The 23,638-nt window shown below is 34.6% G+C and overlaps 1 protein-coding gene across 7 annotated transcripts in view; it reads right to left on the bottom strand.

Moving 5' to 3' along the window:
* Positions 1–173: 173 nt before the first annotated feature.
* Positions 174–23,638, bottom strand: part of mical1 (microtubule associated monooxygenase, calponin and LIM domain containing 1) — a 43,792-nt gene continuing 20,327 nt past the window's right edge. For all 7 annotated transcript variants that reach the window (XM_058763156.1, XM_058763154.1, XM_058763157.1 and 4 more), the window contains 18 exons: positions 22,045–22,152; positions 21,832–21,927; positions 20,915–21,070; positions 20,417–20,517; positions 19,609–19,866; positions 19,064–19,179; positions 17,356–17,552; positions 14,719–14,828; positions 14,256–14,336; positions 13,537–13,729; positions 12,780–12,850; positions 8,546–9,290; positions 6,728–6,843; positions 6,081–6,188; positions 5,564–5,657; positions 4,375–4,462; positions 3,936–4,009; positions 174–2,962 (listed from right to left, as the gene is read on the bottom strand). In XM_058763156.1, coding sequence (XP_058619139.1) covers positions 2,778–2,962; positions 3,936–4,009; positions 4,375–4,462; positions 5,564–5,657; positions 6,081–6,188; positions 6,728–6,843; positions 8,546–9,290; positions 12,780–12,850; positions 13,537–13,729; positions 14,256–14,336; positions 14,719–14,828; positions 17,356–17,552; positions 19,064–19,179; positions 19,609–19,866; positions 20,417–20,517; positions 20,915–21,070; positions 21,832–21,927; positions 22,045–22,152 — 2,897 coding nt within the window. In that variant the 3' untranslated portion in view covers positions 174–2,777. The remainder of the gene's footprint in view (positions 2,963–3,935; positions 4,010–4,374; positions 4,463–5,563; positions 5,658–6,080; positions 6,189–6,727; positions 6,844–8,545; positions 9,291–12,779; positions 12,851–13,536; positions 13,730–14,255; positions 14,337–14,718; positions 14,829–17,355; positions 17,553–19,063; positions 19,180–19,608; positions 19,867–20,416; positions 20,518–20,914; positions 21,071–21,831; positions 21,928–22,044; positions 22,153–23,638) is intronic.

Raw genomic sequence — 23,638 nt, 5'->3', positions numbered from 1 at the left:
TTATAAGTGTGAAAATGTTGGGGAAGTTGGATTGGGGGGTTGATTGGTCCCCAGCAATGTCAAAATCAAACCTGGTCCTTGAGGATCCACTGATGAAGGAGGCCCTCTAGTGGCGTGACGTACCTTTTTAAAAAGACAACACTTGAAAGTCTAGACTAGAGTAAAGAGGGCAATGACAGAAAATAGCATTTTATGAGACAGCAATGTAGTTACGTCTCCATTTCTGCAGATTTCATAAGGATACATTAGCAGACAAAGGCTACAGTATGTGCAGAATAGCATACTAACACACAACCCTTACTACACTGTATACAATACTATACATACAAGCATGCCGAGGTCATGTGAAAACATCGTAGCTTACTTCTGCTTGAAAGATGTTGTTTCACATACTCTGCTGAATAAAGTCAGCCATGATCAGTCTATACTCAAAATCTGTTTCTGATGTAAATCAAGAAATCAAGGCTGTTTCCACAGCGCTGAAACCAAACCCAGAAGAAAAACATTAAGTGCTAGATATTTTATTAGCATATTGAGTGAATTACTGTCCCCATAGAAAAGAAACCTCTGCTGTGTGTGTGTGTGTGAACATATTTAAAGAAAAGAAATACAATCAGGGAGCAAAAGCAAACAGCAAATATTACACCACTGTTCCCAAAACACGAGCACAAAATTCCTCTCTGACAAGAATTAATGCCGCTAATTATTCTCAGTGCCCAAAAATGAAAAGCACTTTATCAACACATAAAAATACCAAGTAATAATTCTCTGTGGGAATTTCATTCGGCAAAGGAAAGCAGACTTTCTGCTTCTTCGTGTCTCCCCAAATGAATTCACGGACGAGTATTATATACTGTACAAACACTTTCAAATAATGAAACGCAAATATACGAAATTAGAAATATATAAATGGAAACCGGTCCAGGAAGATGTACCCCTGAGAGTCAAAACCATGATCATGCAGAAAATATCAAAACAATGAATAATAATAATAATAATAATAATAATAATAATAAAAACGTGTGAATTTCAGAATAACAAAATACAATCACTTACAAGAAAAAAATAAATACATAATTGCACATTACACAAAAGCTCCTTGTGATATTGAATCTCTTGCTGCAAAGCTGTAATATATTCAATAATTATACAATGCAAGTGCTGTTTAAGACATGATACTGGCATCAGGCTACACCATTTCTGCCAAATACGACATCATAAATATGTAAATACCTTTATATAATATCTTTTAATGAGGACATTTTGTATGGAAGCTCATTTCTGCCACAGAATAAAAAAAATAAAGGTTATCGCAACTTTTCATCTCGCAATTCTGACTCTTTTTCTTATTGCAAACTATAAACTTCTGTTTAAATTGAATTCCAAGTTAGAATTCTGAAATAAAAAGTAGCAATTACTTTTTTTTTTGTTTCCTTCACGTAATTCCGACTTTTTTTTCTTAGAATTTTCATTTCACAAGTTTAATTGTCAGTTTACATTTCACAAGAAAACATTCAGAATTGTGAGATAAAAAAAAAAAAAAGAAAAAATTTTTTTACGCATTTACTTTTTTTTTTTTTTTTCAATTCTACAGCAAAAACAAGCTTGATTTTTTTTCTCTCTCAGAATTATGTTTGCTTCCCACAATTCCATTTTTTTTTGTATCTGGCAATTCATAAGTTTTATCTTGCACTTGCAAAATTCAGAATTGTGAGATAAAAACTCACAATCAGCTTTTTATTTTATTTTTTTAATTGTGTGCCAGAAATAAGCTTGAATAATTTTGATTTCTAGAACATACATGACCTTGATAGACTCTTATAAAAGTGCGAGATGCAATACAATCGCACACGTGTGCGCAAACATCTGCCCCAGTGAAGCCTGTGTGTTTGAGCGTGAGAGTTTGTGAGTTTGAAGCGAGACCGCCGCTGGTCTCGTCAAAGGCCGTGTCCGGGCAGTGAAGGCTGGGACGGATGTGCAGTTCCACAACATTTTCTATAGTCTCCACCAGAGTTTCTGTATCCGTTTAAAAGCACGTTTAGAGACCGTAGCGGCCGGCACTAGTTTCCAAATCTTCAGTGTCATAAATCTGTGTGCGCAGATGCGTTTAACTCTTTGGTTTTCAAGAGCAGAGTCTCTGCACAAAGATGTGCCTGCAAGTCATTGGGTTCGTTTATATTGTGTGATATAAGTGAGTCTTTAAAGAGACAGTTCACCCAGAAATAAATAGTCTGGCATCATTTATTCACCCTCTTGTCAATGCAAACTGACTTTCAGTCTTTCTATTTTCTATGCTGTAAAAGTAAATAGTGAGCTGTTGAGGCTCAAAAATGACACCAAGTCATGGTTCACTGAAAATTTGAAGCACTGCAAAACTGGTTATTATGAGGCACATGAGAAGTGTTCATTTTTTGGCATTACTGAAACTAAACAAAGCTGTGATTTGAGACAGAAAAACAACTTTTATATGAAAGCCTAATAATACTTCACATGATTCATGTGGCTTCAAGGACTTGTAACTACTTTCATGATGATTTAATGATGCTTTTTGTCCTTCTTGCTGCTTGCCAGCCCTTGGCAACCTTGCAGTTTTATTGTATGGAAAAGAGAACATCATGCAACTTTTTCCTTTTGTTTTCCACGAAAGATAACAAGTCATAGAAGGTTTGTAAAGGCATGAGGATGAGTAAATGATTAGCTTTATGGTGAACTACTCCGTTAAGGTGTTGTGGCATTCAAAAAAAGCGTGTGTTTGTGGCGTCTCAGTCCCAGAGCACCTAGGATGCTGCGATTGAATGTCTCTTGGCCTCCAGTACTGAGTTCCCCAGCAGGTCATCGTTGACTTCCTTCAACCTCTTCTCCTCCAGGAAGGCCACCAGTGAATCCCTCATGTCCACCACGTCCAGCATCTCCTGCAGGATCTGATTCTCATGTTCTCGCTGCTCAGGGGTTTTCTCAGAGTCTACATGCACAAGAACATTGAAACATGTTAATGCGTGTGTGCATATGTTCACATAAATAAAAATTTTACACCAAACTAATACTAAACTTACTAATTATAAATAGTGTTTTATTATTGAAATAATTCTAATGTAATATTAATATTAAATTATTAAAATAATTTAAAATGTTCAATGTTATTTAATTTAATACAATCATTTATTTTGGGCTTTTTGCTCATTGTGTTGGAACATAATATATTACTTTATATTATCATTATGAAATTATTTAAATAATTAAAAATATGTAATATAATATAATTTCAATACTTAGCATTATATAATTTGATTTATTTTTGGTGTTTTGCTCATTGTGTTGGAGCATGCGCAACAGCTAATTTAATATTTTGTACTATCAATTATTTAAATAATTCAAAATGTGAAAGATCATTTAAATATTTCATAATTTAATCAAATAAAAACAATGTGGGTTTTTCTCATTGTGTTGAAGCATTTGCATTAAAAGCTAAACAACAACAACAATAATAATTCTTATTATTATATTAATATTCTTCTTTTTATTATTACTATTTTTAATGGTACTTGTAGCTTTCGTGACCTCATATTAATTGCCAGATGGACTATTTATAATTCAATTCAAATTCATTTGTCACATCACAAGACTATTAAATGACTATTTTATAAAGAGAACATATGAAAAGTAACACTGTATTTCGATATTAATAATAATTTCATTCTGATTAAATATTAAATATATTAAATATTAATGTGTGAATTTCATTTTAGTCATTTTATTTTTGTCTTTTTTACTTTGTGTTGTTATTATTATTAGCATTATTAACAATAACTACAAAATATTAATAAAATATGTTTTAATGATTATACAATGACATCAACGCTCTATAGTACTATTTACAAACTGAAATATTAGCAAACTAATTTCTCGGTAAAACTGAATCTGTTTTCATTTCCCACCATCCATTTCCATGTATCTCCGTAGCTCCATCTCTAACATGCCCTGTTTGTCTTCCAGCTCCAGCTGTCGAGACCTTTGAAACACAAAACCAGAATCAAACAAATATATTCTGCTGCTGTTAGCACAGCCTGTAATTTAGTCTCTGCACAGAGGATCCAATTGAGCACAATATATGCTAAATACATGCAAAGCGGTGGGTTAAATAAATGAGGCCACTCTAAGCATTCATCTTAAGCATTAGTGCTCGTCAAAGACATGCAGAAGAAAGAGGTTGCCAGGGGCAACATGACGACGAGCTGGCTTTCAGGGAGGCTTGAGGTTTTTCTTCAACACATGCAAAAATAGACGATGCTCTTGGAGGAATAACTGCTATTGAGCTCCTTAATGTTATTTGTATTAATGCTGACATGATTTCTTCGTCACAGGGTTCAGACTTACGCAACCATGAGATCCGACTCCTCTGAGAGCAGATTGTTCTTCTCCTGGACCAGATCAATCCACTGATCAATCGTTTCAGGGTCTGAACCTAAAACACACACAGAGTTCAAACAAGATCTCTTTATTCTCTTTGACACCCTTTGGCTTCACTCAACCAACCTATAGTGCATTCTGGGATGCTTACAAAACAGTACAGAAGGAGTTTCCATGCATGATTTCATTTGAAGAAATTCATATGCAACAAATAAATAAATGTAAGCGTTAATTTTTAGTATTAAGTTACTCATTCTTGTGCGAATATCTAATGAACATTTTTGAAAAAAAGCACATTCACGTTCACTGAAAGTCTTATGCTACAAAAACATCTGTTGAATGTTGGAATGGAAATAAATGAAAAAAATTCTATATATAAATTTTAAATAAATATACAATTTGTAAAAAAAATGAATACAATACAATTTAGCAAAATTAAAAACGTTTTGGCTTTTTTGCTCATTGTATTGGAGCACTAACACTAACAGCTAGATGACAACAACAACAATAATAATAACAATAATATAATTATAAATTATACATGAAACTTATGACTTCATTTAATTGACAGACGGACTATTTGAAATTCATTTCAAATTCAATACTTAATTGACGGTATAAAGAAAATATAATAATCATATCATGACAAGAATCTCTGTATTTCAATAATAATAATTACTGAAATTGATTATAATTTAGACAAAAAAATATTTGTTTCTAATTTATTATTAATATGAAATAATTTAAACGATTCGGACATATTTCATATTATATAATTTATTATTAAAATGAAAACTTTTATTTTATTAAATTTGTTAGACCATGTGCAGCAATAGCTAGACTGAAATAATAAAATTAATAATAATGATAATATTATTATTACACATTAAGTTAAGTTTTCATGAGTTTATATTAATAGACTGATGAACTTTTTGTAATTCAATCCAAATTCATTTGTTACATTTTTTTTGCGTGCATATGAATTCCTCTCCATTTATATTTAACAGACGTCTCAGTGACCATCAGTGCCATGCGGGTTAACAAGTTCGATGGGTTTCAGTGTGAATTTAGCGCACAGTCTGACTGCTGTAGAATATGATGAAGTGAAATCATTAGCAGTGAATGTGGTTTTCTGTAGATGGATGAGATGTCATACCAGCCTCTCCTCTCAAAGCTCTCTCCAGCTCCACTCCTTTCTCCTCCAGCTCTTTAAAGGTCACTTCTATCTCATCCAGCCGTCTCTGAATCGTCTGTGTGGGCGGCAGAACCAGGACAGCATGACCAAATAAGAATGAAAATCAGATACTTGATAGAAATTGATGCTGATGTTTCTTTTATTGGTAACACTTCACAATAAGTTTTCGTTTGTTAACTACAACAGTTAACATGAACTAACAATGAAAATATCTTAATCTTATACAATGCTCAATCTTAATCTTAGTTAAGGTCAATATTTACTAATACTTCTTAAAATCAAAAGTTGTATCAGTTACAATTATTTAATGGACCTGAAACAACATAAGCAATGAACAGTTGTACTTTAATGTTATGTAATGCATTAGCTAACGTTTACTAATGGGACCTTACTGTAAAGTATTACCTTTTGTTTAACCTGCATATGCTTATTACAATTATGGGAAACGATCTACACTGTTCAGACTTCTTCTGCTCACCTGAGCTTTGTGGAAGCGCTGGATTTCGCTCATCCTTGCTTTCCGCTCCAGAGTTTTCATCCTCTTTAGGTTGCGTTTCTCTGACTCAGAAATCTCAAAATCAGCCCCCTGAACACAGAAAACACAATCCAACAAGTCAACAACTTCCTAGAGAACAGCTTTTAATGAGTCTATCAGAAAATAGGATCACATGATCTAGTGTTTTCCCCACCAAAATAAGAGCTTGATAGTTTAAAAATTAAGAAAGCCATAAACATTATTGTTTTTTATTATTAGTTTTTATTTTACAGTGAAATATTACAATATTAATGCTTCTTATTTTGCTTAATATCTGCATTTAATAATAATAATGTCATATTGATCACGTCACATAATCACAAAATGTTTGGCCAAATTATGCAGCCGTACAAACAAGCATAGCAAAGGTGGAAGGTTTTAGTCCAAATTTTTATCAAATATTTTCCCCAAATCATGCAGCCTTTGTTCATGAAGTGGCATCATAATCCAGTTCTATTCTGGGCAGTCATGCTCAAGTATCACCAAAATAACTGCATATTCCTCTTATTTGTAGAAAATGTCATGCATAGAAATTTGGCCTTCTGACCAAACATAGGGCCGTTAAAATACTAATTTGAACATAATCTCACCTTGCAATCCAAATAATGGTCTTCTCCTTGAAGATCCTCTTCATTCTCCTCTTCGTCATCGTCAACGCCTTCTTCATTATCGTCTTCTGATACATAATGATCTGGTTGAGCTTGTTCTAATAAAAATCATAGCAAAATCAGCTGCTAAAAGATATTTGTACACATAATACTCAGTAATATTTTCAATTTGGCTTCATTGACACTGAATGAGAACAAAACTTAAACATTATTGTCTTCTGTGGAGCTGCGTTATAGCTGAATTGAATTGGTTTCATAATTGACCCGAAAATGAAAATTTCCTCATCATTTACTCAGCCTCAAGTTGTTTCCAAACCTGTATGAGTTTCTTTCTTCTGTTGAACACAAAAATACAGTGACTATACTGTAAATGTTCCTCTAATTATTACTATATTATTTTATTAAATAACATTTGTATTTTACAGTAAAATAACAATAGTAGTCATTTTCTTTAATATTTAGACAATATTATTAATAATAAGAATACTTATCAACAAATGTAACAACAACAACAACAACAACAATAATAATAATAATAAATATTTTATTACATTTATTAGTCATGTTGATAGATAGATCACAAGATATTTGGCCAAATTGTGCAGCCTTACACACATTGGGCCTCATTCATGAAACATTCGTAAATATAGGAGTAAATTCTGAGTAATTTGCGCGTAAAACGTTTGATAGTAAGATTTGACAGTAAAACATGCGTATGTTAATGAATTCCAACCATTCGTAAATAGGGAAGTTGTGCACGCTCGCACACAATTAGCATATTCCCTGACTACAGCTACGCAAATTGCGTGTCCAGGAACGCAGTGGAATATTCTGGTCTACTTTCTCAGGTTCGGCTCCAGTATATTGCATAAATGCAAAAAAAACTAATAGGCCATATGCTTAACAATAAATATTCAATAACGTGTGTCCACCAAAGAGTTTTTAGCCACCTGAAAAATGTCAGGAGCTCTTCTGAAAACGGCCAGATGGTGGCGCGTGAGAACGCTTTGGTGGCACAGAGCTTTTCCCACTAAAAAAAAGTTTTTCCAGCTGTTCCGATTTGGTTGCTATGAAGTGGAATATCCACGGTAGTAACGTATTACGAGTATCTCATTTTGAAGAACATTACTGAATATAAAAAAGCAGTAACCAGTAATATTAACTTCTCTATTGTTGTACAAGTAGGATGATTGGTCGGTGTGGTATTTGTCCCGCCCCTCTTCCATTGATTGGACGGCTGGCTAAAAAGTGACAGTGACAAGTGCTGCGTTCTACCCAACGCTAAACCGGAGCTAAACAGTTTATCAACTCTCAGCTACAAATAAATAAATAAATAACCCAGAGCAAACGATCTTGTAAAATATTTTGATGGCAGTGCATCAAAATTCAGTGTCATCAGTTCGCCAAAAAGAACACAGAACGTTTTACGCACCATTTACGTGTGGTAGGGAGCAGGTGTACATTACTTTCGTACCAACTAACATTTTGAAAATACAAACATTTTCATGAATCCAAAAATTTACGTCAGAACAGCTTTACCAACGATTTACACAAAAATTTGTTCTGAGGCCCAATGCTTTTATTTTATTGAACTATTGTCTTTTCTTTTAGAGCTGCTTTACAGCAGAATTTGACATTATCTCATATTTGAAGAAGTTTGCTATTTTAACAGAAGTCTATTAGCAGAATTTTAACAGAAAGTCCTGCTTATTTAACTCTGAAGCTTTTGAAACAATCTGTATTGTATAAAGTGCTATCTAAATAAAGTTGACTTGACTACCAAAAATGTTGACTCCTAACCTGGAGGTGCAACTCTGAGGACGCTGAAGCGCTGCTGCAGTCGAGGTGAAGACAGATTCCACGGGGAAAACTTGGAGCGCATCTTCCCATGTTGCGAGTGTGTGGAAGGTGGCGGTTCGCTCTTCCTTCTCATGCAGCGGCGGTTGCGCTGGTCCCGCAAGTTCATCCCGGTCGCGGTGCCTCCGCTCCAGTAGCCCTCCTCCTCACCTGCTTCGTGCTGCTTGGAGGAAGAGGACGTGGAGGCGGCTGAAGACGAGGCGGGCGTCTCCGAGTCTGAATCCTGGCTGAGCAGGTCAGCCTTCTCCTCTTCGCTCAGCTGAAGTTTACGCAGCGACGGTTTGGATTTGGATTCCGGAGTTTCCTCTTGTTTCTGCTCTGGTTCCTCGGGGGTATTTGAAGGTTGAGGCACCACGTTATGGACAGTGCGAGGTTTTGGGAGCGGAGCTCTGGACGGTCGAGGGGCCGGCACTGGAACGGACGGACTGCTGTTATTTTGTTGGTTCTCGATGCCTGTGCTCTCTGGATTGAGCTCTGAGGGTTTGTTTGCTTCATGAGAGCTGGATGGCGGTTGGTCTTCTTGCTCTGTGGGAGTGAAACACTCAGTCGATTCTTCAAAGTCAGGATCAACGGAGATCTTGTACGAGCCCTTCCGTCTTACAGAGACTTGTGGGGGTGGAGATGAAATCTCCACTGTTTCACCATATTTCTCCTTACCTTCCTCATTAAGGCCATTTTTGATTTGATTCTAGAAAATTGAAAAACAACATTTTCATGATATTTTGGAACAGACATATTTTGTGCAAGTGCTTGAACTGTTACACTGTGAAACTGTTTTAGACACAGAAATGTGTCAAAATACAATTCATATGTACTACTGTTCAAATGTTTGTGGATTGTATGATTTTTTAATATTTTGAAAGTTGACTTGACAATTACTTATGCTCATCAAGACTGCATTCGTTTGATCGAAAATACAATAAAAACAGTGAAACTGTGAAATTTTATTACAATTTGAAATAACTGGTCTCTACGTGAATATATTAAATTAATTTATATCTGTGATGCAAAGCTGAATTTTCAGCATCCTTACTCCGGTCTTCAGTGTCACATTTTCCTTCAGAAATCATTCTAAAATGTGACCCTGGATGACAAAACCAGTCTTAAGTGTCAATTTTTTCGAGATTGAGATTTATACATCATCAGAAAGCTGAATAAATAAGCTTTCCATTAATGTATGGTTTGTTAGGGTCGGACAATATTTGGCTCAGATACAACTATTTGAAAATCTGGAATCTGAGGGTGCAAAAAAATCTAAATATTGAGAAAAACGCCTTTAAAGTTGTCCAAATGAATATCTTAGCAATGCATATTACTAATCAAAAATTAAGTTGAGATACATTTACGAATATCTTCATGGAACATGATCTTTGCTTAATATCCTAATGATTTTTGGCATAAAAGAAAAATGGATAATTTTGACCCATACAATGTATTTTTGGCTATTGCTACAAATATACCCCAGCGACTTTAGACTGGTTTTGTGGTCCAGGGTCACATATTTAGATTTTTTAACACCCTCAGATTCCAGATTTTCAAATAGTTGTATCTGAGCCAAATATTGTCCGACCCTAACAAACATTCAATATTTTGAAAACAATATATCAGCCAACCATTATTGGCAATAGTATAGTGACGTTTAAAGCATTGCTCACAAAGACATTTCAAATCAAGCAGCTTTCTGTTGGTCAATATGCATGACCATCTTTAATCGATTCAAAATCGAAGTTTTGCTTAGCATTTTAACTAGTGAAAATGTAATTATTGATATCAAGAATTAACATTGTTACTAGTGGAAATGCAATTGCTGATATCAAAAATAACCATTGTTACTAGTGGAAATCTAATTCCTGATATCAAGAATGAACATTTTAACTAGTGAAAACTGAATTGTTGATATCAAGAAGTCATATCCTGAGAATGAATAAAAGTCAAAACGGCTTGCCATAGTCGGTGGGTGTTTCTGTTCAACAGTCCAAAAGACATCAAATAAAGCACATGTATCCTTAATAAAACGTGCATTACACGGCTCCGGGGCGTGAATAAAGCCCTCCTGTAGCGAATCCATGCATTTTTGTGAGAAAAAAAAAAATCCATATTTCAAATGTAATTAACACTTCTCTCTCACTTCATCTAACTGTCATACGCGGAAGCCGTTCCGGCGGATGACGTAGGACATCGGCGTTGCGTGATTAGTGATGACCGCAGAGAGAGAACAAAAAGCGCCGGTCATGAATTAAAAATACAAACCGAGGACCTGTAAAGAAAAATGTTGGAGACTGGTTTTCCTTTGGTAAAGTAAAGAAACTTTGCTTACTTTGCTCCTGTAAACAAACTAGCAAAAGACTATAATATCTCAGGGGCGCGCGCTACGCATACGTCCTTCGTCATCCTTTTTATTATGGATGCACGCGCATTATTTGACATCTTTTGGACTGTAGAACAGAAACACCCGCCGACTGCAATGATAACGCTTGGAAGTGCCAGGACAATTGTTTTTATATAACTCTGATTGGATTAGCCTGGTAATACCAAACTCTGCTACTTCGCCTTGCTTCGTAGACAGAATCTGGAAGGGCATAATTGACAAGCGTTTACTTTCTCGTGGGCGGGTGCTTGTCTGAAGTTTAAAATCATTGGTGTACCCGTAAGCCAATCACATAACGTTTGGTTATGACACATGTTATTTGCCGGCTCAGCCGCCTCGAACTTCCGCTGTAAACACAGGTATGTGCGAAAACAAAACCATCGAACGAAATACCGGAGTGAAGATGGCTGTGAACGACTTTCGCAGATTATGTGAAGTAATCACATCACACACACACAATCACAATTATCGCCGTGCCAGACTTTGGCCTTCCCAGTTTCTCACTGACGATCGGTAACAGTTGATACATTAAACTTTTCCCAAAACCTGTCGGGAGTAGGGCCACAACATCACCTCCATTCAAAATGTGAACAAACACTCTTCTTGTTTGGGCTTCAGTTGGCAAATGCCGGGAATATTCTCCACAACAGAGCGAATAGCATCCCGCGTCTCCATGTCCGCTGTCGTTTTAGATTTCCCTAAACTAAACTACAGTCTTAAATTCGGTGCTTAGCGTCTACGTCACGACTCTCAGCCCGCCCTCTGTTCGTTGGTTGGCCGGCTGCTGCGGAGCCGGAGATAATCTGGGAGATGGTTTGCTATATCAGACTGAGTACAGAAGCGAACTGAAATTGAGCGGAAGTATGAAGTCTGACGTAGTCAGGCTATGATTGGATTCGTCTGAAAGAAGAAAGTCATATACACCTAGGATGCCTCGAGGGTGAGTAAAACACAGGCTAATTTTCATTTTTGGGTGAACTAACCCTTTAAGACAATAATGCACATTAAGTACGTACAATAGGAAAGCAGACTTGCAAAGCATTGGCTAAGCATTCTAATCTTCAGTTGTGCATTAGCATTATGTTGGTTTAAAATGAGCAGCACTAAAACGGCTTGTCTTTAAATCATACAGTTGAATAGGTTGCAACAAAAAGTGACTGCAAAAACCATCAGTAGCTAACAGAAAACTGCATCAGCTCTGAGGAGTCTTATGACCAACCACTAGGAATCCAATCCCACAAGCATTACTTTACACAGACGCCCTCTTCACACACACACGCACACATGCGCACACTCGCACACACTCCACAGAAACGTATTCACAGCACAATCTCAGCGTTAAACACCATTCTGCACAAGAGCAGGAGAGGAAAGGAAATGTTTTCCCTGATACAGCAGCTGACCCACATTAGTTTTCGTCATATCATGTTGTTTCATAAGAAAAGACCATCTGTCTATCATACCATCATAACATATTTAACAAAACTCACACAGATAAGAGCTCAACCTCTATATGTTTGCACTATGATCATTTAATAGCACAGATTTTCATCTGGCACATGATAAAACACTAAAAAATGATAAAAAATTGGACCTGAGAAAAAACTTTATTACTATGGTATGAAGTCCAAATAAATCAATTTCATATATATTTTTGCGTATATGAACTATAGAACTATGGCTTAATAATGAAAGTTATTATGCTCCCCACACTCTCAGAGCAATATCCTTCCCAGTATCCTCACACAAGAGATCCGACTGTAAATAGGAGGCAATCAAGCGTCTCATTAGCTCTGATGTGATTCATACCTGTGAGCCTCTGTGACCTTCATCACCCTCCTCTTCCTCAGCCGCTGAGTGCAGCTCACAGTAGAATCTCCCTGAAGACAAATCAAATTCAACATGTTCTGGACTGTTAATATCAAGGGCTGTAACACTGATGTACACGCTTTTTTTAGACAAGGGGTAAATTATTGAACGAGCCCCACAAGCAGGATCATTTAAGATAATCTATTTTTTAAGGGCTGCATAGGTGGTTGATTGTAATTTACATGTGTTGTAATAATTAGAACCTAATAAAAAAACATTCCACACTGTGCAAGTTATGAATAGCTTTAAAAGCTTATGTAATAAATTTATATAACATCAAGATGTTTCAGTCCTTATGACAGCAGATGAGAGACAAGTGCATAATAAATAATAAAATAAATTGCATTATGTAACATAAGAAATATAAAAAAATAACAATACTGAAATTTGTATCATCATTCAGAAATTATGGAAAATTACATACTTTATTTAGGCCTACTTTTACCTACTCTGTTACTCATTGATCTACAAAAATAAAATAAAAATAAAGTAAAACAAAAAAGTATAAGGTTAAATAAAATGAAGTATAATAAGGTAAAATAAAATGAAGTATACCAAAGTAAAATAAAATAAAATGAAGTACAATAAGGTAAAATAAAATAAGGTATAATAAAGTAAAATAAAAAAATAAATAATAATAAAATAAAATAAAATTTATATCAAGGATTTTTGGCATGACCACGTATCCCAGGCTTACCCGTGTCGGAGTGGAAAGTGTATCCGCCCTGCCGCAGAGTGGAGCCGCACTGATAACAATTGAAACAACTGCGATGGAAGAACTTGCCCTCAGCGCTTCCTCTCTCCAGCACGTATAGATGCTTGTTGCAGAAATAACAGAGCTCACTGCTGCCCGCTTCTGATAAGGCCTTGGGCACCACAGGCGCCGCAGGCTGGACAATTAGACAAAGTTTAAGATACTTCACATATAATTACTATGGAGCAATGCAATACAAGAATTTACTTTTTTTTTTTATCTTACTTTTTTATGATTTTATCAGATCAAATCTGTCATCTTTCATCTAACTGCAGTTTAAATTTTTTTGAAATGTTGGGAGCATTTTAAAATATATTAAATACTGGTTAATTACAAATTAATTATTAAACATAAGCTTAAACATTTAATGTTTAAAAAAAAACATTAATAAAAAAACATTTCTGTCCCAATATTTTTAATATTAAAGGCTTTTTGTCACTTTCAGAGGTTTTGTAATTTCTAATCCTGGTCTGAGAGAATACTTCTTCATTTTAAGTCTAACTCATAACTTAGCCACCCATATCTTTAGGTCTGCACATCATTTGTTGCGTTTAATTGCAGAAATAACAACAGAACATCTGTCTTCACCCCTAACAGGCGTTAACTGCATTGCAACAACACTACTGCACCGTTTGATTGAGAAACTAGATTTCACCACTTACTTTTTCCTCTTTCACATTCTTCTCCTCCTCTTTCTCCTTCATCTTCTGCTGTCTTGGTCCTTTCTCCGTTGCCAGTCGGTCCTGAGAGACACGGGTCACATGATCTCATTTACAGCTCAGGTTACATAATGTGGCGATAGCAGATCGACAGAAATAAACAATGATTTCACCGTTATCCTGCTCCACAAACACGCAGCAAGCAAACTATAGCATCCTTTTTGTCTTGTCCTCTTATCATTTGTTTAACTTCCTCATTGTGGTGACAGCATGGAAGTAATTAGCTTTGGCAACAGCTGTGTGTGTAACGGGGGCGTTTAGTTGTGGTTTGTTACGATAGCGATTGCACATGGCTTCATGCTCCATTTAATCCAACACACTACACATGACCTTTGACAGGCACCACTGCAACAATGCCAACAATACAGGGTTTGTTTGATATGATAATAGACAGGTGTTTGTGTACCTTGCGTCTTTGGATGGAGTTGCGCTTGAGCGTGTTGAGGAAGAAGGCAGCCGAGCGGGTTCTGGACAGCGAGAGGGTCTTGTTGTTGGGCGAGAGGCTGTTGGAGCGCTCTGAGGAAGACAAGAGGAGCAAAAGTAGTGAGATGCAAATAAATGATGCAAAATACAGTTGCATAAATGTAGCAAAGAAATAAAAATTTTATGTAAAAGTAAAAATGATTAAATATATTTGCAAACCATAAATAATGACCAAAAATCCTTAAAAAACAAACAAAACAAAACATTATGTATAACCTGTCCAAAAACATGAACTATTATTTAAGCTTTTCATATTGCAGCAAAACCAGAAACACTGTAATCCAATAACTCAGAGCAATGGCATACATACATGTGCATATATAAATGTAAAATAAAAACAATTAAAAATGACAAATAAATAAAAAATGTAAAAACACTAAACCCAGCAAAATCTTATAAGCACTGTATTTTATATTTTAAACAACTCAAAGTAATAACATATACATATATATATATATATATATATATACACACACACACACACAAATAAATAAATGTTAATAAACAAAAATAAAAACGAATAAAAATACAAAATGAAATTTATTAATAAACAATAATAAAATAAAAGAGCAAAATCTTAAAAGTATTGTATTTTACATGTAGTTCAACAACTAAATTACAAAGCATGATATAATATGAAATATAAATAGTTAGTAATATCTAAATACATTTAAAATATAAACAAAATTATAAATAAATTCAAATATTAATAAACAATAATAAAATAAAATAGCAAAACTGTAAAAAAAAAAATGCATTGTGTTTTACATGTAGTTCAAAAAGAAATATAAAAATATTCTTAATTTTAATAATTAATCATTTTAAAATAATAAAATAAAATAAATAATTTAAAACTTGCATGCTTAAAAGGTCTTCAAATCCTGAACATCGTTAGCCATATAATTGAACAAGAAAAGCGTCATTTATAATATCTTTCATAATCCAGAACAACCTTACATAAACTGCGCATTTTAGATGCAATTCGCTGGATCGCTTTAGCAATACATAAAAATGAATGCAAAGTAAAATAAAACAATAATAAATAATCACATGAATAAATAATAAAATACAATCAAATAACTTCCTACCCTTTAAACTGGAACAAATACGAGTTGTCACATTCAATATGCGGTTTGCAGTGTCGTGTTAGAGATGAGCTGTACTGGATCCCACCCCCTTCCCCAGAATACACACATCCACAGCCTGCGTGAGTGACAGCTCAACCTGGAGCACATCTGTGTGAGATCCCCTCCCAAACACAGCATCCAACAACTAAACGCTCAATCCTGCTCTCTAAAGCCCCTCTAATGGCTGCGACTCCTCTTCTGCAGATGGCGTTTTGTAATCCGTCTCAGAACGGTGCGTGTCGAGGCTGGTCTGAGATCCACTCCCACCCAATCACCCATAAGCTGCTGATTTCTCCCCAGCTGAGTGCATTTGCTGCTGCAGCCGCTGCTGTCAGACTACAGACTACAGCAGAATACTGCCCATTCACAGCAGTGCATGCTGGGAAGGGGTCTTAAAGAGACAGCAGACCTGATTCCAGGTGGTGATGATGATGCTATTGTGTGTGCTAGGACGTTCATCAGCCTGTTTCTCTTAGATGCTCTGGAAATGACTTTTCCCCCCCTGAATTTTCATTCAGATCGTGCATTTAAACAAAGCTGAAAATTCACAGTTGAGAAATCGTGACAATACTGTCACAACCACAAGCATGTTAACATACACTACCGTTAACACATCTGGGGTCAGTAAGATTTCTTTTTTTTTTTTTTAAGAAATTTATATTTTGATTCCACAATGATGCATTAAATTGATCAAAAGTGACAGTAAAGACAATGTTACTAAAGATTCTATTGCTTCAAATAAATGAGGTTCTTGTAAACTTCCCAATCAAAGAGAAAAGAAAAAAAAAATAGCATCACTATTTTCACAAAAATATTAAGTGTTCAACAGTTATAACAATTGCAAATCAGCATATGAGAATGATATCTGAAGGATCATGTGACACTGAAGACTGGAGTAATGATGCTGAAAATTCAGCTTTGAATCACAGGAATAACTTACATTTTAAAATATACTCAAATAGAAAACAGTTATTTGAAATTGTAATCATATTTCGTAATATTACTGTTTTTACTGTATTTTGGATAAAACAAATGCAGCCTTGATGAGCAGAAAATAAATAAATAAATTATATATATATATATATATATATATATATATATAAATCTCACAGACCCCAAACTTTTAATCCGTAGTGTATGACTGCTAACAGTTACTCACAAAATTTTATTTTTTAAAAATTAATTATGGAAGTTTTTAACACATTACTATTTATCTGTAATCCACACTACAAAAAAAAAAAAAAACACAGCAGTGTGAACTATGCCAGTATGCAAAGGTTTGCCAGTCATAACAGAAGTAATTGTAAAATACAGATACTGTACAAGTCTTAAAGGTAAAAGGGTTGAGATTGAATAATTGTATTATATATTTCAGACAATCAGTATAAGTGTATTTCAAAGTTATGAATGCCTCCAGAAATGGCCTTGATTACCTGCTGGTGTATGTTTCTCGGTGAGAGCGTTGCGTATCTGTGTGAGGTACACGACCATAGACAGCTGGTCGATTTTCCCGCAGGTGGTCATTTCACTGGCACGCATGACCGGAGTGATGCCAAACTCTCTCTCCATCAGGCCAAAGGCCAACTTATTGTTCCTGGTGAAGTTATATTCATCTAGAGAAGACATGTCACTGCAAGAGAGGAAATCATGCATATAATTTACATTTATTTACTGTTGCAGGTATTATAGGTCTATCTATCTATCTATCTATCTGACCATTTGGGGTTAGTAATATTTTAATGTTTTTGAGAAAAGTCTCATCTGCTCAAAATACAGTAAAAACAATATTATAGTGAAATCATATTACAAACTGAAAGAAATGTTTTCTTTTTGAATATATTTTAAAATGTAATGTATTCCAGTGATGGTAAAGCTGAATTTTCAGCAGCCATTACTCCAGTAATGGAAACTGTGCGGGGTCCTTGTTATTTTAATTTTCAGGATTCCTTGATTAACAGCATTTGTTTGAAACAGAAATCTTTTGTAAATGTATACATTTTTTAAAAGCGTCACTTTTGATCAACGTAATGCATCCTTGCTGAATAAAAGATTTTAATGTTTTTGACAAAAGTCTTTTATGATCACCAAGGCTACATTAAGTGCGTTTACATGGACCCTCTTAATGCGATTATAATGAGATTTTGGCGATATTGCGATTATGCTTTACCTCATGTAAACGCAATACTTCGATCTAAATAATGCGATTAAGCTCATAATCGCAGCAAGCATAATCGTATTAACATAGGTGGCGTACGCCGATTTTAATCGGAATATACAGGCATGTAAACACCTTAATCGCAGTATTGCCGCTCTGACCAAAGTGCGCATGCGCTTGTGACATATATGAATAACGTGACACGCACCTGTAATAATACGAAGATTAGAAACGATGGAGGGGAAGAAAGCATCGCATTCTGAGGAAAACACAACAAGCTGCCAGCAGTCTCTGTTCCTTACCCTCATCCAGAAACGGCGAGTAGAACGCGATGGAATACAGCCATACAAAATCATTATGCATTAGACGTAAATAAATTAAAACAGCGACCAGTAACACTGCTCTTTCTGAGTCCATCATTTGTGCTGTTCAGTGGGGTATGTGAATAATGGCAGTAAAAAAATTAACCACAATTCTTAGCGAATAATAAGAATAATGGAAATTGCATGTAAACGGGAGTAAGAGCTTTGCTCTTGACATGTAAACATCAAAATGCGATTAAGTCCTTACTCTGATTATTGGAAATAATCGCAATATTCGTGCGCATGTAAACGCAGTCATTTACTTGATCAAAAATATAGATTAAAAACAATAATATTGTGAAATATTATTATTTAAATAGCTTATTTTTATTTAAATATACTTTAAAATTAAATTTATTCCTGTGATGCAAAGCTGAATTCTCAGCATCATTACTCCAGTCTTCAGTGTCACATGATCCTTCAGAAATCATTCTAATATGCTGATTTGCTGCTCAAGAAACATTTCTGATTATTATTATCAATGTTGAAAACAGTTGTGCTGCTTAATATGTGTGATAATTTCTTTAAAGATTCTTTGATAAATAGAAAGATAAAAAGAACATCATTTATTTGAATTATAATTAGTTTTTGTATTATAAATGGTGTAAAAATGGTAAATTGTACCTCTCCGCCAACACCTCCAGGGGGGGCAGACTTTTTCCCCAACTCCTGACCATCCACGCTGTGTCAAACGCAGCCAGGAAACCACGAGCAATGCCGGTACCCAGAGGCCAAAACGGCTGCAGAAGAATGAATGAATAAATAAATGAATTAATTAATTAATTAATAAACATAAAATAATTTACAAAAAATAATTATAAATAAAATAAACAAATACAAATGTAGTAGTATTTAAAAAGGTAAAAATAATAAAATAAATAAAACAAAACATGGCTGATATTTATATTTAGCTGTTTTAATAAGTTAGATGGCCAATACATTGTTTTACTGTTGTACTGTTCAAACAGTGTTTACAATAAAATTCTAATTTTCCATAGAATGATCACACAACATTAAAAATTATTATAATAAACATTATAATAAAAAAGACAATGTAGATGTTTTGAAAGTTTAGATTGAAATAGTAAAAAAAAAAAAAGTCCTTATAGTATTTGCCTTCATTATCAGTCTAATGTCGTAATCAGCCACTCTGTTGACTCATAACAAACCTCTACTAGAGAGTCTCCCACCAGCGCGATGAGCAGTTTCTTCCCCTTCCTCTCCTTCACCAGAGAGGCGTTCTCTGCCCTGTGCATGCAGGTGAAGTCAAACATGGCCACGTCCTGATGGCCCGCGTGGTTCTTCGCGAACTCCAGGTCTGGCAGCATGTGATCTGTGGAGAAGTCAGCGGCTTCGTATGCGTACTTCTGCAGGGCCTCCTGGTTGACGTTTGCAGGTGCGAGCAGCTGATTGACATCAGAAAAGTCCTGAGAACGAGAAGCAAGAAAGGTTTAATGCTAGTCTTGCTGTTTCAGCATTGATAATAATAAGAAATGCTTCTCGAGCAGCAAATCAGCTTATTAGAATGATTTCTGAAGGATCATGTGACACGGAGGACTGGAGTAATGATTCTGAAAATTCAGATTTGCATCACAGGAATAAATTACATTTTATAATATATTTACATAGAAAACAGCTACTTTAACCAGTAATAATATTTCACAGTATTACTCATTCAATTTGTACTCCCTTTGAGCCAAAATATATTGGTTGCATTTCTAAGAGAACACAAATAGCAACTGTCTGCAGTTATTCCAGTGAGAATACAGTGACAAAAGAGGACAAGAATAGCCGTGAGGATTGATAAATGTGTTTGTAAGAGTAAATGTGAGCTGGAAACGGGTTGAAACACGCCTGAAGTATCACTTCTGCTGATAAAATCATGGCCTCATTTCAAGCGTTTCTAGGCTCTGTTCAGCCTTCATATAAGATATTCTCAAAGCCTCGGGTCTTTGAATGTGTTTCACTGTGTCATACCTGCTTTATCACTCCTTTTTTTAACAAGCTTCCCTTTTTTGCAGTCATCACAAAATAGTGAGTATCATCTTTGTAGTAGACAATGTTCTCTAGATCAACGCCTGGAAAACATGACAAATGACGAGACAGAGAATAAAGTGTGTGGGTTTACTTTTTATATTTTGGAGACAAAACTGGGTAACACTTTATTTTAAGGTGTCCTTGTTACACATGTACTTACTATTATAATAACAATTAATTGTGCATAATTACATGCAAGTAACACTAAGCCAAACCCTAACCCTATAGTAAGTACATGTAGTTAATTAACATTACTCAGTACTTAAATGTATAATTTCACTGTAACAAGGACACCTAAAATAAAGTGTAACCCAAAACTGTTCTTGCTAAATTGAACAAAAAGAGGGAAAAAATGATTTCTAAATATTTTTTTCTTATTGATTGTAAACAGTCCGTGGTATATTCTCAGTGAGATGAAGTAACTGTGTGAGTCTGTACCGATCTCAGACTGGAGCGCCTGGAAGAATTTCTGGTTGTATATTCGGGCCACGCCGCTGATCTCCTGCACCTGAGCCTCTTGTTTAGTGTGGCGGTTTACGAAGTTTGCTGTGATACCGATGGCTAACTTTCCCCTGAGCTCCTTTATCTTAAAACCTGAAGTAACAGGAGGAAAACAACAGTGAGAAAATGTCATTAAAATAAAAAGTTCAAAAATAAAATTTAAATGCATTTAATAATATAATAAAAAATAATAAAAGCATTTAGTACAAAGTGATAAGGTAGGTTTTTACAACAATATACATTTTTTTATTTTTTATTGCATTTAATTAAAAACAGAATAAAAATAAAATAAATAAAAACTATTTCCTACAAAGTGACTTGGATAAGGATAGATTTTATTTAAAAAAAAAAATTAATTCTACAAAATAAAGTAAGATGAAATTTGTTTATAAACTCACCTTATAAATAACAAAAAAAAAAGTACAAAGTGGCTTGGATTAGGAGGGTTTTTATAACATAAAAAATAATAAAATTTTAAGATAAAATTTTAAATTAAATTACATTTTAAAAATGTAATTAAAAGTATTTCGTACAAAGTGCCTTGAATAAGGATAGTTTTTAGAACAAAAATTAAAGTTAAATAATAAAGTTAAATAAAATTTGTTTTATAAACTCACCTTATAAGTAAATAAATAAATAAATAAATACATACATAAATACATAAATAAACAAGTGACTTGGATAAGGAGGGTTTATACAACATAAAATAATTCATTTTTAAGATAAAATTTTATTTAATAAAATAAAATAATATAAAATAAAAATAAAATAAATAAAAATACTCAAAGCTTTTAGTACAAAGTGACAAAGTGAATTTCATGGAATCCACTCATCTGCGTAAATGTTTTATTTACCATCAGGCACATATCTTCCCCCTCCAGCAGAAATAAAAACATCAAACTCAAAAGTAGCAGCTGTGTGGGACGCAGGAGACACCTGTGCCCTCCATCCTGAGAGAAAGAAAGAGAGAAAGAGATATGAGAGTAAAAGTTAACTGACAAATGTTGTGTTTATCCACACGACTGCAGATCTCTCAATGTCCCATGACAACTAAAGCTGGTTTGTACCTGTGGATCCTGATGGTTCCCGCAGACCTTCAAAGGTCACACCTGTGTGCACCTCAACCCCCAAAATCAGGGCCAGCTTCAACAGAATCAACTGCAGCTGACGGATACCTAGAGAAACACAGACCTCATTACTATACCTCTAGACCTTTTTCTGAAAGCGGAAGTCTCCTCCAATTAGAACGGTGCTGTACATTTCCGGTTTCTAGTCACATTTACATATTTTCAGAGCCGATAATATAATGTGAAACCTGTGAAAGTCATTTTAAAAAATCATGTGGCACCATTTTTTCATCACTTTACAGTGTTGCAATGACCGTCTTTTTGCATTAAAGGACCAGTCATAGTTCAATGAGTGGGAAGATGACATGAAGTGACGCGAGGTTAAGCTGCATTGAGAACAGATGAGTGCACATACAGCTCCCGATCGGGGCGAAGTTCATGGGATTTTGTACACAGAATGAAAAGATCAAACATTATTTTAACATATATTATTATTTCACACTCAGTATTTTAACTTAAGCGCTGCAAGCCATGTATACAGTGCCTGACAAGACAGATTTTCTGATACGCAAAACAAGCGTTACTTTAAAGGAATTCCTTAGCTTACTGCAGTTACTGTGGCAGCCAACAACAGCACAGCAACCCTCCGCTTTTTATATGTAGTTATATTGAAAAAGTTTCAATTCAGTCTGTCTTTTTTTTACCCCGTTTTAATGGATTTCTATGGAGACCGGAACACGAGAGCACCCAAACGGAAGTTAGAATCCATCATGGCGCCACTCATCGGTTATTCAGGAAAAAGGTCTAAGATCTGCTGTTTCTTGAACAGCAAATCAGCATATTAGAGTGATTTCTGAATGGAATTTCAGCATGGCATCACAAGAATAAATTACATTTAACAAAAAAATCTAATAGAAAACAGTTATTTGATATTGTAATAATATTTCACAATATTTCTGTTTTGACTGTATTTTTTAACACATAAATGCAGCCTTGCTGAGCATAAGATACTTCTTTCAAACATATATTTATTTCAGATATTCTCAAATCCTTGAGTCTTTGAATAAATTTTGGAAAAATTTGGTTATGACTAGTGATTTACCGATATTGATTTTTTATAACTGATGCCGATACCAATTATTTGCATGTTTACGTGCCCCATAACCGATATGCAGAACCGATATTTATTTACTGTTATAAAGTAAATAAATGACTGAAAGGAGGAAAAACCAAAGTGAAGTATGGACTTACTTCCCTCAGTTATCTTAAAAAAAAAAAAAAAAAAGTTGAAAATTAACAGTCTTTTATGTTAAATTTAATCTTAATATTTGTTGTAAATTTAATCATATTACAACAATAAAAAACATTTTATTTATCAAAAGCATCAGCAGCAACACTGATTTTAACAATAAGCTAAATAAATGTAGAATGTCTCATTTTCAAATGGAGAAAATAAATAAAGGACAGGAGTCATAACTTCATTTTAAAACTACAGTTTTAGGTTTATAAGCTGTTTAATAGGCTAAAGAGTGAAGAATAATTCACTGGATAATGTTAATTCACTGAATAATATTCTCTGGAATATTGAAATATA

Source organism: Onychostoma macrolepis, chromosome 23, assembly GCF_012432095.1.
Source record: "Onychostoma macrolepis isolate SWU-2019 chromosome 23, ASM1243209v1, whole genome shotgun sequence".
In the NCBI taxonomy this organism is placed as follows: domain Eukaryota; kingdom Metazoa; phylum Chordata; class Actinopteri; order Cypriniformes; family Cyprinidae; genus Onychostoma; species Onychostoma macrolepis.
Note: the sequence above shows the minus strand (reverse complement) of the source record. Positions and strands in the feature narration are given on the sequence as shown.